General features: G+C 41.0%; 1 protein-coding gene across 6 annotated transcripts in view; it reads right to left on the reverse strand.

The window, feature by feature from the left end:
• The window catches only part of DOCK10 (dedicator of cytokinesis 10), a 300,069-nt gene that overhangs the window by 47,498 nt on the left and 233,961 nt on the right, over nt 1-18,610 (reverse strand). For all 6 annotated transcript variants that reach the window (XM_066599568.1, XM_066599587.1, XM_066599578.1 and 3 more), the window contains exons 38-45: nt 18,397-18,444; nt 15,728-15,820; nt 12,292-12,416; nt 11,625-11,737; nt 10,404-10,538; nt 9,330-9,512; nt 8,803-8,913; nt 6,829-7,044 (exon numbers count right to left, since the gene is read on the reverse strand). In XM_066599568.1, the coding sequence (XP_066455665.1) occupies nt 6,829-7,044; nt 8,803-8,913; nt 9,330-9,512; nt 10,404-10,538; nt 11,625-11,737; nt 12,292-12,416; nt 15,728-15,820; nt 18,397-18,444 (1,024 nt within the window). The remainder of the gene's footprint in view (nt 1-6,828; nt 7,045-8,802; nt 8,914-9,329; nt 9,513-10,403; nt 10,539-11,624; nt 11,738-12,291; nt 12,417-15,727; nt 15,821-18,396; nt 18,445-18,610) is intronic.

The raw sequence follows: 18,610 nt of genomic DNA on the forward strand, positions 1-18,610 counted from the left end.
TCAAGAAAGTAAAGAACGGAATAGTGACTGTGCATGTTTGCAGAGACTATTAGAAAAAAATCAGCCTGTAAGTTTGGAGCCACATGCTCCATCTCCTCTGCAGTAAAAGTTTATCTTGGAAGTGCAGATCTCTGTATCCTGCTTAACCAAAACCATCTGCTTAAAGTCTTTTAGCAGGGAGACTCGGTGCAGTTCCTGTGCTGTGTCTAGACAATGGCTTATTCCAGCATTAGGATTTCATTTCTGGGTTGTATTATTTTCAAGTTTTCCTCTTTATGTAACTGACAACTGATAAAGTGCACAAGAAGCATGCGGTTAAGCTGTGGATGTCAGTGAAAGGGAAGGATGCTATGTCATGAAGACTTTGATTATCATCCAAAGCCATATACAGAGATGGTCATGACATCAATAAAAATATAAAACTGCAGTTAGAGGTTCATGGGCCTTGGAGCCAAAGTTCAGCTTGGGTGTCCCTCTCTCCCAGCATCTTCTCTTCAAGTCCTCCAGCCACAGCCCGCCCCAAATTTTCAGCTATAGCCAGACAATGCTCTCTCTAAGCCTTTGTAGTTAGTGAGCATGACAAGCTTGGACTTGGCAGTGTTTAAGCTGGGCAATACAGAACTGCATTAAAGAATTATTAATGTACTTTGTCCTAATACTCAGCTATAAAGCAGCCAGATAGCATCAACTAATGTAAGGATCCTTAGTAGTTTGAGGCTGTGAAGGGGTTAAAATAAGGATCCCTCATGATTGCCGCTTTGGACTGTATACAATTGACTTCCTATATTTGACTACTGCCTGTGTCCTTTGAGTCACTGTGAATATATTCTACCTGCAGATAATAGCAATTGTTCCTCTGCTTTGTAATATTTTAAACTGCCTGTGAGAGTAATCATCCCCTTGGTGTTTATCCTGTTTTGCCGCATTACATTAAAATTGATTTTTCATGCTCAGCCAATGATAGCCATCATGTTGTGGAGGTGGGATTCATGAATTGGCTGAGCCTCAGCATTGATTGGCCAATTCATAAATCCCCGCTCCGCAGTGCGATCAATGTAGCGCACAATAACCAATCACAGCCATCACAGTGGTTCCTCGAGTGCTGCATTGATTGGCTGAGCAGCACTCGAGAACCAATCAGAGCCATCGCTTCCTGGAGGTGGGATTTATGAATCCCGTAACCAGGAAATGATCTTCTGTGGGCGTCCGAGGACTGCAAAAAGCATGTTGGAGCTCCGGAGAACAGCGTTAGGGACCAAGCCTACTAGGTAATCTATTCCTTTTTTATGTACTGCAGCTATGGTTTATTTTAGGGGTCAGGCTTATATTTCAAGTTTCCCTGAAAACCCCAAAAATACAGGGTAGGGCTAATTTTTAGGATAGGTCTTATTTTCGAGGAAACAGGATAGCAAGGGAGAAGTTGGTTTGCATGAGGTATCAAGTGTTAATAACCAGCCCGATGCAGTTCTTAAGAATAACTAAGAAGAGAAAACATGTTCTCGAGTGGTGATTCAACTTTTAGAGATGTTGATTTAAGACAGAAATTGGATGAGCTTCTGAAGGTGAGATGTCTTCCAGATGCCACAGTTAGTAGGCATAAGAGCCATATTATGAATATTGTCAGGACTAGAGATAGTTAAAGGGGTTGTCCCGCGGCAGCAAATGGGGGTATACACTTCTGTATGGCCATATTAATGCACTTTGTAATGTACATTGTGCATTAATTATGAGCCATACAGAAGTTATCAAAAGTTATTCACTTACCTGTTCCGTTGCTGGCGTCCTCGTCTCCATGGTTGCCGTCTAATTTTCGCCGTCTAATGGCCAAATTAGACGCGCTTGCGCAGTCCGGGTCTTCTGCTTTTCTCAATGGGGCTCCGTGTAGCTCCGCCCCGTCACGTGCCGATTCCAGCCAATCAGGAGGCTGGAATCGGCAATGGACCGCACAGAAGCCCTGCGGTCCACGGAGGGAGAAGATGCCGGCGGCCATCTTCACCGGGTAAGTAAGAAGTCACCGGAGCGCGGGGATTCAGGTAAGCGCTGTCCGGTGTTCTTTTTTAACCCCTGCATCGGGGTTGTCTCGCGCCGAACGGGGGGGGGGGTTGGAAAAAAAAACAAACCAGTTTCGGCGCGGGACAACCCCTTTAAGTTATTCTTGAGCGTCCTCAAAATAATTTAGTTTCTGTACAAACAGAATACTACAATTTTACCCGAAAGCTTTGTAAGATAACAGTTTCAGTTACATTTTTCAGAGGTTCTGCTGTTGTGTAATCGGATGAACAAGGCACGTCGTATCTCAGAGTTTAATGCATGACTACAGTACTGGTGTAAAACTGAATTTCAGAAATTGAGAATTTTTTTTGACAGACACTTAAACTAGATGAAGGGGGCAGAAATTTAATTTATGAAGAAGATTTCTGATCCTAGCAAGTTTGGTTGAGGTAATGTATTGGTAACGCCAAAAATGTGGTGGTTAATTTTGGTGATGGAATTAATGTAATTGCTAAGAATAAAACAAAAAGTAATTATCGCCACACAATATGTATTAATGCTCGTAGCTTAGGAAACAAGCTATCTGAGTTAATGGCTATTATATCCAGGGATAATTTGGACATGTTCGTCATAACAGAGACATGGTTTAAAGATTGTAATGATTGAGAAATAGCCATGCCTAGGTACACATTGTACAAAAAATAGAGTAGAAAGAAGTGGCGGTGGAGTAGCTATTTATGTCAAGGATAGTCTTACCTCAACAGTGATTCAAAATACACAGAAAGAACTAGAAACTCAGTCTGCATGCAAACTAAAGAGGGAACTGTGGTTAGAATTGGTGTCATGCATAGGCCTCTGGGGCAAACTGAGGATTATGATAACCTGAAAATTGATAAAATTACTCAAATGTAAATAAAGGAAGATATTATAATAATGGGTGACTTCTACATGCCTGATGTAAGTTGGAGTATCCCTAGTGCATTTACAAACAGGAACAGGTACTTACAGAAGCATCTCTATAATAGCCTGTTAGGTCATCAACCAGAGGAGATAATATTCTAGATTTAGTATTGTAGACTGTACTATAAACACACTTTACACACGAACCTCTGTCTACGCCCCAAAGAAAAAAACAGAGGAGTTTTACCCCAAAAATTCAACGCATTCTTTCCAAACTAAAACAAGCCTATCTTAATACAGTTTCAGATATTAGCATAGACACATCTCCTAAATTGCATAGGTCTGCTTAATCCCTAGGTGATATATCGTGGAAGGAACAGCTATTTGATGTTTGGAGGGCAATGCATAGCTCTGAGAAAGACTATTCCTTTTACTCCCATGTCCACAACAGTTACCAACTGATATATTTATAACTGATAGAACTTTCTCACTGCTATCTCAGAAATCGACGATCAAGACAATTACTTGGTCCGATCATACAGCGATCTCTTTAACTATAGAGGAACAATATAATCAAATGCCAACATATTTATGCAGAAGCAATGACTTTTTACTATCTTAGCCAGGACACAAGAACACTCTTGAAAAAGACCTAAGAGAATATTTTAATCTTAACACTTCCCCTGAAGTAAATCTCCATGTCCTATGGAACGCGTACAAAATGTATATAAGGAGCTTGTTTGTAAGGCTAGGACATTAGGTGAAAAAAAGAGCGAAAGAAGCTTTTAGAAAAGATACTTAGTAAAATTAAAGTCCTTGAAATGCAAAACAATCTAACCCAAACAGTAGAAGCAGATGAACTATTTCAGTGTAGGCAGACACTCCGAAACATACTACTGCAGAACTATAAGAGGAAATTAAAAAGATTCAAAGCCTAATATTATTCACAAAATAATTAATCTAGAGAACTGTCGGCCTCTCAACTTGAGGCTCAGCATCTTAAATTTTGGATTCCATACCTACTAGGTCAAAATAACACAGGGAAACTAACAAATCCAAGAGACATAGCGAACAGCTTCAGGGATTACTACTTGGCTTTGTATAATGTGAAAGATGACCCTTTCATGTTTCCAAGTGCGGCCTACCATATTCAAATGTTCTTACAAAACATTAAGCTACCTACCCTTCCTGTAGCCTAGAGAGACACTCTTGACTCTCCAGTAATAGTAGCAGAAGTGCTTGAACATAGCAACTCCTTACACACGGGTAAATCACCAGGCCCAGATGGACTTACAAATGCTTACTATAAAACCTTATGAGAAATGTTATCTCCATATAAGTACAAAGCCTTTCAGCGGTCACAGAGGGTCCTTTTCCAAAAGAAAATCAGCAAGCTTTAATAGTTACTCTTCCCAAACCAGGTAAAAACCCAGATATATCCCAAACATTTCAACCCATCTAATGATTAAATACAGATATCAAAATCCACGCAAAAATATTAACCTCTAGATTGGAAGCTATTTTGCCGTCATTAATCGGGGAAGACCAGGTAGGATTTGTGAAAGGTCGCCAAGCACCAAATAAGATGAGAAGGGCTCTAAACATCTCACACTTTATAGAATCTACGAAAATTCCTGCAGTTCTATTATCTCTAGATGCTGAAAAGGCGTTTGACTGCCCAAATTAGACAAAATGGACTTAGGTGTGGTCTTTCTTCCAATCTATATCTGTACTGTATTCAGATCTCTCAGCTCGAGTCTTTAAAAATGGGACCCTATTATCAGAATTTAATATCACGAATGGCACCAGATAGGGCTGCCATTTTTTCGACTTTATGCAGATGATATTATATTGATTCTAATTGATTCAATACACTCTGCACTAGAGGTTATTAAAGAATTTGGTAAGATCTCGTATTATAAAATAAATACACAAAAATCCCAGCTTTTGCCTATGAATATCTCTAAGGCCTCATGTCCACGGGGAAAATCAGGCCCGCTACGGATTCTCCATGGAGAATCCGTAGCGAGTCCCTCCTGCCCCGAGGACATGAGGGCTGAAAAGAAGAATAAACTTACCCGCAACGGACTGTGCAGATCTTCTCTTCTTAGCGGCCGGATCTTCTTTCTCTGGCTGGCAGATGTGCTCGGCACGTCGGCGGTGTGCTGCGCGCATCCACCGGGCACATCCGCCGGGCCGAAGAAAGAAGATCCTGCCACAAAGAAGGGAAGATCTGCACGGTCCACTGCGGGTAAGTTATTCTTATTTTAGGTCTCCAGCGGATCCGGACGGCTTCCATAGGCTTCAATAGAAGCCTGCGGGAGCCAGCCCCGCGGGAGACCCGCACCTAAATGGAGCATGTCCATTTTTTTTCATGCTCCATATTTTTTTTTATTCACTTTTATTGACCATCCGCGGGTATTTATCTACCCGCGGGTGGTCAATGCATCCCTATGGGGTGCGGATCCGCGTGCGGGAGAAGAGTTAAAATCCGCTGCGGATTTTAATTCTTCTTTTCCCCGTGGACATGAGGCCTAGAGATATATTACATTATCTACAAAATAAGTATTCTTTTGACTGGCAATATGACTGTTTAACATTTCTGGGCACAACAATAACTGCTTTTCGCAAAAACCTATACCAACATAGTTTTGAGCCCATAGTGAAAGCACAGCAGGAGGAATCTCAAAGCTATCTAAATTCGAGATATCATGGTTGGGAAGGATAGCTACTTTTAAAATGCTTTGACTGCCAAGCGTACTATGTTTATTTCGCATTCTTTCCATTACCTGCTAAAACGTTTCTTTATAGCTATGAACTACTGTTGCGTTTTGCATGGGCACTGCATAAACCACGCTTAGCTCATAAAATGCTTACAAAAGACAGATGATAGGAGGACTACTCTCTACCTATGCATGTTTCCCAATTAGCTGCATGGGTGGAAGTCTAAGAGACAGAAGCACTGGGTCCATATAGAGAATTATTTAGTGTCTCAATAATGTTATATCTTATAATCACTAATAACTTCAGAAGGGTTATTGATCCAGGGATTTTTCTAGTTGCCAGATTGGACTAAAAAAGGATTTTTTTCCCTTATTTCTGGAAAATCGGCTTCTATCTCATTAACGTTTTTTTTTGCCTTCCTCTGGAACAACATTGGGGGTTAATAGGCTGGATTGGATGGTTAATAGGCTGGATTGGATGGACGTGTCTTTTTTGATATATAATGTTGTTTTTATGCTTCTATTACCTGAAACTTAAAAGTTTGTAATTTTCCTTAATGAAAATATAAAATTTTTAACTTTTCAATGTGCAGACCGAAAACAAAGTTTTTGCAGTTTCATAAACTTTTTCAATGTTTTTATGATAGAACCAATTTAGGAAATTACATTTAAAACCCAGGAATAAAAATTGTGTTAAGTAGTGGACTACTGCAATTGAACAGTGAAAGCTTAATTAAACAAGTAAATCAAAACCGATAAATAAATACAATTTCACTTAGGGCTCAGTCACACGGGGGCATAGGCACCCATGTTACTGCAGGTAGCAGACGGCCGTACCTGAAAACGGACGTCTCTCTGCAGCGCCGGAGGAAAGAACATGTGACTGGCTTCATTGCCGGTCATGTGTTCTTTCATCAGCGCTGCAGAGAGACAGACGTCTGTCTTCAGGTACGGCTTTCTTCTTTCTGCAGTAACGGCTCAGGCACACGGGTGCATCGGCGCCGATGTACGGGTGCCGATGCGCCCGTGTGACTGAGCCCTTAAACTGTATGTTGCTCCAACTGGCTTATTTGTGAAGAAACCAGTTAGAGCAATATGTAGTGTAAGTGAAATTTTATTTTATAGTCTTAATAAATCACTGCACTGTTCAATAAAAAAACAAAAAACCCCCACAAAAATAAAACAACCCCCCCCCCCACAAACCTTTATTTACCTCAGATAAGTCCCCATTTCTAGCATGGATTTTGGCCATGCTTTCCAGCCAGGTTCTACGTAGCTCAGGGGTGCTGGCATAAGAGTTGGCCAAGCTGTACTGAAGGTCCACCAACATCTCTGGATCCTTCTCATGCTCCTTCATCTGTGCTGTTGCCATTAATACTGTCCTGATTCTTTTGGTCAAATCCTTAACTTCTGCTGGAAATAGTGTATTCTTTGGAAAAGAAAGTGTGTATAACTTAATCATAAATTATAAAATATTGTTACATTTATTTATCGCTCCCATATTTTATGTTGGGAAGAAATCATAATGAATGAATCATGATAAACTGTCTAAGGGTGCCTGTCCACGGGTGTGATTTCGCCGGTGGCGAATCACGCCCTCTGAAGCTTTCCATAGCACTGCTACGGAAAGCGCCGGCCCCCTGTCCACAAGCGGAGAATCATTGCGATTCTCCGCTCGCAGCGGGCAATTCGCAGCATGCTGCGAATTGCCCCGGCTCTCCACGGTCAGCATATCAGATACGGCTGACCGGTGGAGATTCGGCAGCGGCTCCTGGTCCCGGGCGGTGGCTCCTGCGGTGGAGCTTCGCTGTGGGATACCGCAACGCCCGTGGACAGGGGGACTAAAAGTCAATATGTTCTTTGCTAGGCTTGTGAATACTATGGTTCTATAGGAAGCTGCTAGTTTGATGGATCTACTAAGCAAAGGAGTAGGCTTATGATGCCACCATCTAACGAGCGTTTGCAAGATAATTGTAAAAAGGCCTTTAGGGTGAAGTCACACGAATGTATATCGGCTCGGTTTTTACGCCGAGCCGATATACGTTGTCCTCGTGTGCATAGGGGGGGGGGATGGAAGAGCCAGGAGCAGGAACTGAGCTCCAGCCTCCTCTCCGCCCCTCTGCACTATTTGCAATGGAAAGAGGCGGGGGCGGGGCTAAGTTCCGAGAATTAGCCTCGCCCCCGCCCCGCCTCTCCCCATTGCAAATAGTGCAGAGGGGCAGAGAGGAGGCGGAGAGGGGGTGGGAGCTCAGTTCCTGCTCTTGGCTCTTCCATCCTCCCCCCCCCCTGCACACGAGGACAACGTATATCGGCTCGGCGTGAAAACCGAGCCGATATACGTTCTTGTGACTTCACCCTTAAGTAGCTACATTATTTTTACAACTGAGAAAGCTGTCAGTGGAAAGCCTTGCTGATTTAGCAGCATTGTATGTAGTTCTTGCTGGTGCCAAAGCTGTATGGTACATATCTGTACACAAAACATCAGGTAGTTAAGTGCCCAGTGGTCACCAATAGTTTTTGTCTTTTTGGTAATTGACTGACCATCCTTTAGCTGGCAATGCACATTAGATGTATATCAGCTGAAGCTGACGGTTTTTGTGGGATTGTCATGCCATCTACGGTATGTGGGATCTCCCAGGTCTCCTTTGATCACAAATGTCAGAGGAGATAAGGATCAGGCTGTTAGACTTTGAAATGTCCAATCTCTTTGCATGCTCAGTTAAATCCAGTGTACTTATCTAAGGGGGTAGTGGGAGAGATAGCTGTTGGCTAGCTCATGGGGTCTATGGCCAGCTTTAGTGAGATTGTACTAAAGTAGTCTTTCCTAAGGGCTGGGTGTGATTTTTGTAAATTCAGTGGTTAAAAGGGCTATCCAGGATTTAGATATTGATGACCTATTCTTCGGCTCAATAGAAAGTCTATGGGCCCGTCTTCAGCTATTGAGCAATGACAACCCTCATGCAGTTTCCTTCTAGTGATCAGTGAGACCCCATAATCAAAATTTTGACATGTTTGTATGACATGATAAAAGTTTTTGGAAAGTACATCAATCTTGGTGGTTTTGTACGTCTACTATATATTCAATATAAAATGACATATCACCCCTAACTCACATGAATAGTTCCTTTACAAGCTTATGCATTCAAGAAGTACCATCAAGTATTAAAGATGTAGTTTAATCCATTACCTTCATCTGTTTGTCTCCATTAGCAAAATTGTTAATAATTGCCAGGGAATGTTGAAATCGTGAGCCACCAATGCCTGCATCAGCAATCAGCTGACTTACTGCCTTAATGAGCTGTTAATGGAAACAACATGAAAACTGGTGAAGTATTGCGCAGCTTCACTGCCTATCGGTATTTGTTTATTTCATATTGCTAAGAGTTTATATGACACAATGAGAATTGCTATTTGTTTACTGCTTGTAGATCAATAAATAGCTGGAAACCACTGGAGGAAAAGTGTGTTGGTTTATCATTATGATACAATGCTGAAGGACTAAAGGATAAAATACATATGCCCAAGGTCGAAGTCATGTGTAAACTATTAAGTAAGATCATGATCAGAGCCCACTGATATCTCCTCCAGCAACACAATACTAAGTAATCACCTTTAATTGTTGGCTGCAGTGTTAAAGTTTAATTATGCGGCATTCCAAATATTGTAGAAACAGATATTCTACAAAGCAGCAGGTGAGTTGAGAGGGTAAATTACCTGAAGATGTGACCTCACAATTGACTTTTGCTTGTTATACTCAAAATTCTTCCTCATGAAGAAATAGAGAAGAGCTGATGCCTCATTTTGAGTCGAGCGGGAGCGATGATTGCAACATTTAAGAACCTCATAGCAAAAGGGACCACAGAGGTCGGCTTGTCCTTGAAAGAATGCAGAAGGAAACTAGAAGGAAAACAGCTTCAATTATCCTTGCTTAAAACAGAGAAAAAATCAAGAACTAACTAGAAATATTACAATGTGCCTATAGATAAAACAAAATCCTGAATAGAGAGATGAAATGTGATGCAGTATTTGGGTGATACATGAGGCTTGAAATCAAAGGTGCTATAACATTAAAGAATATTCAGACTTTTATGGCATACCCATAGGATATAGTCAGATAGATGCGGATCTCAACTCTGGGACCCACATCTATCTTAAGAACGTAGCTCCCCTTTCCCCAGCCCGGCTGTATGTGCTGGCTGTGAGGACGGAAACAGCCCTGTCCTATACTGTTTCCATAACTCCCATTCACTTTTATGGAAATTGTGGAAACAGGATAGCACAGCCCGCTTGGCCTTGATAGGCGCAGATTGGAATACTTCTTTAACGTTATTACTGATGCTATATTGCTTCCATTACGTATGTTGTCTCTTATTCATATACAGAAAGACCAAAAAAAAATGAGATATTTAAAAATAATCCCATAATCCCTATCCATAAATTTTGGTTGCATTGATAGTTTAAAATAGATCAGATCTGCTCTGTAGACCTTATGTACCTACTACAACAATTCAGAATTATTACAAACCTTACAGCAATTTTACTTTACATGTACTGCATATGCCATGTAACTGCCAGAAATAAATGATCTTCCACAGATTACTTCATGTGGTTAGGCTGCTACCATATGCCTTATCTAAAATTCATGATCATTATCATAATACACAGACGCCAATGAAATAGCAGCATGAAGGCTGAAATCACATCTCACCGTGCTAATTAAATCAGCTAATAGATATGAATGTCATGCAGATGTTGTCTATTTTTCTGCTAAATAATCTGAATTGGTACCTTGCTGATAAACATCCTTAGTGCAGCAAATACATGGCGGAGCGCTGCCACCGACTGATTGATTTGCAGGAAGAGGAGGTGTGTGTCAAATACTTTCTTCATTAACACACTCTGGCTGTCAGAGAGGTATAATTTCTGGGAAAAAGAGACAGATGACAAACCATTATATACTGTATATATTCAGGACCAAATATACAATGACATCATTGCAGTTTGCTGGCTGAAATCAGGAAGTAGAGTCGGGGTGGTGTCATGACGTCAACCGCAGTCCACGTGATCGCCCCCTTGGCGCATGAGTGCTGACGTTCACCGCTGGGTGCCAATGAATGTGTCTTTCCTACCACTGCAAAAGGGCCCTTAGGTGTTGTCTGGCAGAAATACCCAAGTGTTTCCTGCAAAAGGTCCCTTCTCTTCCCTGCTTCAACATTTTCTATGGTGTGTGGACTGATTAGCTGACAGGGAAGTGTTTCTCCTATTCAGCTAAACAGCCATTATGGAAGTGTATTTATTTTGGTTCCGCCCCTACATAAGCACCGGTTATTCTCCTGTGTGCATGCATGCTGTACAGATCTGTCTGTCTGCATCAAGTCTTATCCACCTCTGAGTCCCGCTCAGTCTGTTCCCCCATGCGTCCAATAGGTTGTTGAATATCTAAACCATGCCGTGTTGTTCCCTCCATCCGAATGGTTGTCAGATGCCAGGACCTGTTCGGTCCGTGGTATTTAGTGTGGCAGCAGACTACTGTCAGCTATGTACCTGTGGCTATTAATTCTGTTTGGAGTTCATCTTTAACTAGAAACAAAATACGTCTCTCCAGATGCTCCTATTAATAATACATAGCCCAATATGTATAAAACATATGTGTGGAAACCAAATATACATGCACTGTGTATTCTAATCTCCTGAGAGTTTGAGCTGCCACTATTTTTTAGTTTTTTCATCTTTGCCTAGCTTTGTTATAATTTCCATTTGCTATATATCCTTCCCTGTCCTCCATTTAGGGACAGGCAAGGTCCTCTAGGTTCGAGATGTGGGGCCATCCCTATTGGGGCGATCACCCTGCTTTTCGGCAGGCTCTGCCAAGCTAAAGTTGGTTAGGCAGAGCATTCCATCTCTTGTATTTGGCGTTTCCCTCACTTTGGTGATATAATACATATATATGTTGATCCATTACGGACATTAATTATATCACGGTGTGATGTGTTGGTAAGGTTCGCCTACCTGGTTGCTTTGGTTAAAGAGGCAAAGAAGGTCCAGTACAGTAAGACAAACCTCTGTGGCAATATTGGCATCTGAATCAATGTGATGCACTATGTCAGTTTCATTGGAATTACCTGTAACATGATAATAAGAAGTTAGGTCATATAATATATGCTGCTAAAAGTTGGTAAAACACTATGCCTTTAAATGCCACTTCAGATAAACAGAAGGGAAAATACATTAGATAATGTAGCTAAAGGCTTATGGGCCTGGGTGCAAAAGTTTATCTTGGGGTCCCCTAACTTCTCGTAACCCCCTTAACGCAGAGGTGTAACTTGAAGCTCTTATGCCCCAGTGCAAAACCTGTAACAGAGGCCCCAACTATAATGCTTTATTCACAGTACTGGGTTCCCTATATGGAGAAGAGAGGCCTTATGGGCCCCATAAGGCTCCTGGGCCTGGGTGCAACGACGTCCCCTGTAACCCCTATAGTTATGCCAGCGGTTACAGCCAATAAACATGACTTGACAAAGGGAAAACAAGCATTGGGGTACAAAATGAGGGTGGCTTTTATAGTTTGTGTATCATTCACTAGAATCAGTTAGGAAGCACAGAAATATTAATGAACATTGTATAAAGAGGGTGAAGAAGGCGAATCAGTTAGTTTATGAGGTTTTCATTTACTTACTAGGTAAGGAACTTGTCAGTTCTATAATCTGTAGTAGTTTGGGATTGGAAAGTGCATTTTTTCCTCGAATTATAGGAAGGGTTTGAGATCTCGATTGTTTATGGCTGTCATGTGCCGATTGCATCCTGCAAAAGAGAAGACACTGTACCATACAACAGCAGGAAAACTTACATCCAACGGTGTCCATTCTGCATCTATTAAAGAGGAGCTGTTCCCGCTCCTGACATGTCTAGTTTAGTAAAGATTTGTATTCATTATGAATAACACTCCTGGAGAATGTTTCCCTGAAACTCTGCATTGTCTTGTTACTCTGTAGTTCTTCCTAGAAATGTATTCCTTGTTATCGGTTGGGTAGTGTGGGGAAGGGGTGTGTGTGTGTGTGTGGGGGGGGGGGGGGTTGCGGGGGAATGTGTTCTATAAATTTCAACATTGTGCAGTTGATTCTGACAGTATCAAACTGTATAGGGATACACACAAAATAGAAACACCTAGTTATCAATTTAGGTCATTTTCACATGTCAGGTTACCGGTCAGTATTTTACATCAGTATTTGTAAACCAAAACACATGGGAGAGATGCAAAGCTTTCCGGTATATTTTGGTTTGTTCATATTCCATTCTTGGTTTGGGTTTACAAATATTGATGCAAAAGGTCCGATGTCCATGGGCACGCATGGAATCCATCTGCTGAATCCCGCAGCGGAATCCAGCCGTGCCCGCAGACATGGACAGAATGACATTTTCTTACCTGTCCAGATCCAGCGCGGATCTCCTTTGTGCTGGACGGATCTTCTTTCTTTAGCACGGCAGGTGCGTATGGACGCTCCAGCAACGTGCCGCACGCATGCACAGTGCAATTTTTTTTCTTTTCACATCTCCTGCTTTCCCGCGGATCCGCGGAACGTCCACAGTGACAACTGTGGCTGTGCCGCGGATTAGACAGCTTCCATTGACTTCAATGTCTAACATTGACTTGCAGGAAAGCTGGCTTCCAATAGGTGGTGCTGTAAAGGTATTGTTCCATCTCCTTTATTTGCATATGCAGGTAAAGAATGTGTAGCGCTCAGGGTAGTATTCCAAATGATAACAAATTAGAGTAAAGGTATATTTACTCCACCTATTTGGGTTGGGTGTTTGTGTGTGTTTTAAGAGTCAGAAAACTTGCATGAAAATAGAACCCATTATTTGTAATGGGTGCATTTATATGGGCGACTTATCTCACAGCATCGCTGCTAGATAGGCAAATTGCAGCACATCCTATTTTTTGGATGATCTCTTTGGAGCAAGAACAAAAAATTGCATTGCACTTGGAGGCAGATGCGGCTTTCAGGAGAGTACGATTTTAAATTTTTCTTATTTAAATAACGTGCGTGGAAATCGCATGTTGCAGAGGTGTGATGCAGTTAGTTTTTCTTGCAAAACGTATCGCACTTGTAGCATCAACTGCAAGATTACAAGTGCGATATTGGTCTGGGTTTGACACTCGCCCATGTAAATGCACCATTAAATCCGCATTTACACACATATTTGTGCCACCTACTTGTGCATTGGGTGTTGCGTTTTTATGCACGCCTCTGCGTTTTTTACTGTACATTTTGCGCACACAAAAAAAACACACAACCACGAACCCAGTCATTGAAACGGCCAATTAGTGTAATTAGTTCCATATGTCCTATTTGCAAGAAAATAGATCACACTGCGTATTTTTTGCGCAACAGAATTGTGCACCCAAAATACGAGCTTGTGAACGAAGCTATTGAAATGGGTTCTATTTACCTGGCCACAAATTTTGCGTGCACAAATACGGTAGTGTTATTAATTTTGGACCACAGTTTTGTCTTTTGTGCCTCCCCTCCTATGTGCATCTGGATGCAGAATTGCTGTGGATTGCATATTTTCCAATGGGTGAAATCCGCAGCAAATTCACATCAAGATCCGAATAAAACAAAAGAGAATTTTGTGCTGGAAAAACCTCATAGCGGGCATTTAGGGAGTATAAATGTAGAGAGCATGCCAAATCATGGCAATGTAACTGGAAAATGTGACTGTGTCTCCATAGTCTATGACTCACTTACTATTGTCTGTACATAAAGAATCCGCCCTAATTGCAGAACATTTGTATGGAATGCTTCCAGTCTGCTCACTATATGTATTTTGCACCTGATGCATATAGTGGGCAGATGGGCATCTAGACAAGACCCGCTGTTATCGGCTACTGTTCTCATCGCCCTCCAGAAGCAATGCAACATTGCAGATATTGCAGCTGTGTAAATACATTTTCTTGGATACAATACACAAGTGTCTCACTATAGAAGTCCCTCTGTCTGGATGCCAGGAGCTTAGCAATGTGGGAATGAGATCCTACAAGCAGGTGTTCACAGACAGATTTGTGGGAACGACCAGAAACAGTTATACATTGGATTTCTCATAAGGACAGTTATTTTAACCACTTCTCTCCAGAATTCTCACACTATAACTCAGTTTTATTGTGTGTTCTCTTCCAGTTTTTATATATGCTGTAAATTTCATATTACTGGTCATAAAACCTTATCTCGGCTGTAAAGAAGAACCCCATTTAACAAGAATTTGCGCCGTTTGAAATAGAAGTAGATTGAACATGAGAAGATTCTACAATAAGTGGGATATGCCAACCCTAATAAAACACTTCTAGCTCTTAAAATATATTGACCGCCGATCCTGTCGAATATTGCCGTTATTTCTGGAAGGACGATCAAGTGAAAGAGTAATTAAATTCACCATAGAATAGTCAAGGTACAGTATGCAGGCAAGCTACATAGACCCAAGTGGAACGGACATGAAGACCTTGTGCCAGGTTTAGGTGTATATTGGAACATTTCTTTCCATATTTACAATACTGTGCAAAAGTTTTAGGCAGGTGTGGAAAAATGCTGAATACTTTTAAAAATAGAAGTGGTAATAGTTGATTTTTGTCAATTAACAAAATGCAAAGTGAATGAAGAATAGGGAGATCTGAATCAAATCAATATGTAGTATGATAACCCTTTGCCTTCAAAACAGCATCAATTCTTCTAGGCACATGTGTACAGGGATTTTGTAGCATGATAGTTAGGTGTCTGATTACCCAGGTATACCAAACAGGTGATAATGATCATCATTTCCTCATGGAGGTTGAAATACAGTAATTAACTGAAAGAGGAACAGCTGTGTAGGAGGCTTAAAGAGGGACAGCTGTGTAGGAGGCTTAAAGAGGAACAGCCAAACTCTGCTACTCTGTGGTTAGTTCTCCAAGATGTTTGGAACAACCTCCCTACAGAGTACCTTCAAAAACTGCACAACTGTACATTTCTATTTTTGAAAGCTTTCTTACTTTGCAGCATTTTTTTCACACCTGCCTAAAATTTTTGCACAGTATTGTTTATTTTGCCTATAATGACATATAATGATTAAGGATATACCACTGTGGCAGAAGACCAGCTTGTGAAGATGAGCCTTTCAGCGTCCCATTGTTGAGAGTAGCTTGGGCGAGTTTGAAAGCTGCTGTTATCCTCCTGTTTGGAAAAATGGATTGAAATGCATTAAGGTTCATGATTAGCATAAAAGGATGGATTTAACATTGGTCCTGTGAATATAAACCAATTTCATGGCACGTGCTCTTCTTGAAGTGCTAATGGTGTTTTGGGTTTAGAAACCTCTTAAAATAACCTGCGAGGGTGTATGCAGATAAGCTAGCACGATATTGTTCTGAGAAACTCGGACCAACATCACACTTGTAAACTTGCAATTCTGTATGCGAGCATGATGCGTTTTTGCTTAAAAAATTCCTTGCCTCGCATCTGTGTATTTGCAATTTTCATGTGCGTCAAAAGATCGCAATGATAAAAATCGCATCACGCTTTCATGCAAATTCTATATGAGGAATTGCCCCAAAATAAGACATGCAGTGATTTTTCAATCTCGCAGCGTTGCTGCTAGCGAAAATTTGCACATGTGAATAAACACATTGAAATCAATGTGTTATTAACACGCGTGACTTTTGTCCATATCGATATCGGACAGAACTCATGCGCGAAATTCGTCCTTATGGAGTCCCTAATTTGTATAGTAATCCTCACCAATTAGCCAGAGGGGAAAAAGCTTCAAAGAATTTCTCTCTCTATGGAGAACCGGTCATGACCATGTGTTTAATAACCAGCCATTAAATTGGGAAACATGTAACATTTTCTGTTGTTTGAACATGGCCTTACTATCAGGTACATCAGGAGAAAACAGCTGATTGCTTGGGGTCCAAACAGTGAGAAACAGCCTTCTGGGAGTCCTTATAACAAAAAGTGATTGCCAAAAACAAACACCTCCTTTAAACTTAATGTAGGAAAAATAAAAGTCAAGTAAAAGGGGCTGTCTGGGGTATTTTTTCTAAATTTCTGCTCCTCATGTGTAAAAATAATAAATAATTATATACTCGCCTCTCCTGGCTCCCCTGCTGTGTCCAGCACTGCAGTTCTGGTCTCCCTCTCTGATGCTGTGTTTAGATGCAGTAGCCTGTGTACAGGAAGTCACAAGCTGCTGCAGCCAATCACAAGCAGCAGTGTTCAAGTGTTGAGGTCTGCGATTCCCTGCTGCAGCCTGAGAAGTCCAATAAATGGGTCGACTGCAGCCTGTCTACTCAAACCTAGGGCAGAGAATGGAGGGACGCTGCTGGAGCTCCAGGGATCCGGGAGAGATGAGTATATAATTTTGATTATTTTTACACATTTTGAAAGCAGAAATTTAGAAAAAAAAAATGAAATTGGGCAATCCCTTAAAACATCACTGGACTGATCTCCAGGAGAGAATCAATGAATGTGTATGTTGAGAGGCCATTGTATGTCTACAGCTCAGTCCAAGAACCAAGCAACGAAATGATTGCTTAAGGTGTGTTTTACAGTCTCACGTATTCCTGGAAGTCTTGATTACTACATATTAGTTGTTAGCAGTGACTCCCAGCAATGTGACATCTCATGTGTTCAGTGACTAGTACTGTATATACTGCAAGCATCACGCTGATATAAAGATCTCTTAACATTGTGGAGCTTTACTTCCACTTCCTATCCACATGCCTAAATATTGTAAGCAGCAAACTAACACTAATCTAAAGATTTCAGATTTCGTCAATACCAATGGGTTTTATCTGAACATGTGATGTCTAGTCGTGGCCATAAACAGTAGATAATCCCATGATCTAATGTGTTTGGGGATCTGTCTGATTCTTCCCAACGGCAGATGTTGGGAAAGAAGAGAAGCAGCCAGTTGGATTTCAACTACACAATCCTTTTGTTCTCAGAGTGTTAAAGGGGTTTTCCATTTCTTTTATTTTTTAACTATTACCCCCCCTCCCACTCCGAACAATAATTTTTTGACTAACTTAATGCTACATGACCCATGATATCAACAGTTCTTCTAGCCCTAGTGATGTCCCATAAACAGGTCACATGGGAAGAAGGGGAACAACAAACAGCAGCACTACCTCACTTGTGGTGCTATGTCCTGAAGTCACTGACTTCCATATAAAACCAAAAACTAATTATTGGACAGTACCCACTATTCAAACATGCAGAAAATAATTCTTGGTCACTTTTTTACAGTATATCCAGAGGTTTACAATGCAATGTTTGGGCGAAAGCCTTTTATCAAGCAAGTATGACTTCAAAAACCACTGACGCTAGGTAACACATAGTGGTCCACATAGATATAAGGACTGGAGGTGCTAAGAGACCGGAAGGCACTGAGGGATTAAGGTTACAGGAGACCAAAGGTCACCGCTGATCGATGGTGGTCTCAAGTGGCATGCTCTCATTGATCAGATATTGATAACTCATACTAAAAATAGGTCTTCAATATTAGAGTCCTGGAAAACCCCTTTAAACTTTACTTTTCATAAAAGCAAAAAATCTATTTTAACTAAATATTGATTGACGCAAACATGAAAATTATTAGATATTTCTGCAGCATATGTATTAAGTAAATTATGTTATCTGAGGCACCACACTCCGGCTATGATTCACTCAGCAGACAGATAAAATAAACAGCATCTTGTCATTTTATGATGATGTAACACAAGGAAGCGATGTAATGGTGTGATACCCACCTTATAATATTTCTTTTTCCCAAATATCGGAAATTCTGCAGACAAACTCTGAATGGGGGAAAAATAATGAATATTATACAGTAACATTTACAATCAGTACATTTACTGTTCAAACAGCACCAAAAGAAATAATTAAGCGCCAAGTATAGACATACGACATTGTATAAGTCAGCAAAATGATGTACTAAGGTACGGATAGAACTGAGCTGAACCT

Source organism: Eleutherodactylus coqui, chromosome 1, assembly GCF_035609145.1.
Source record: "Eleutherodactylus coqui strain aEleCoq1 chromosome 1, aEleCoq1.hap1, whole genome shotgun sequence".
NCBI classification, from domain to species: domain Eukaryota; kingdom Metazoa; phylum Chordata; class Amphibia; order Anura; family Eleutherodactylidae; genus Eleutherodactylus; species Eleutherodactylus coqui.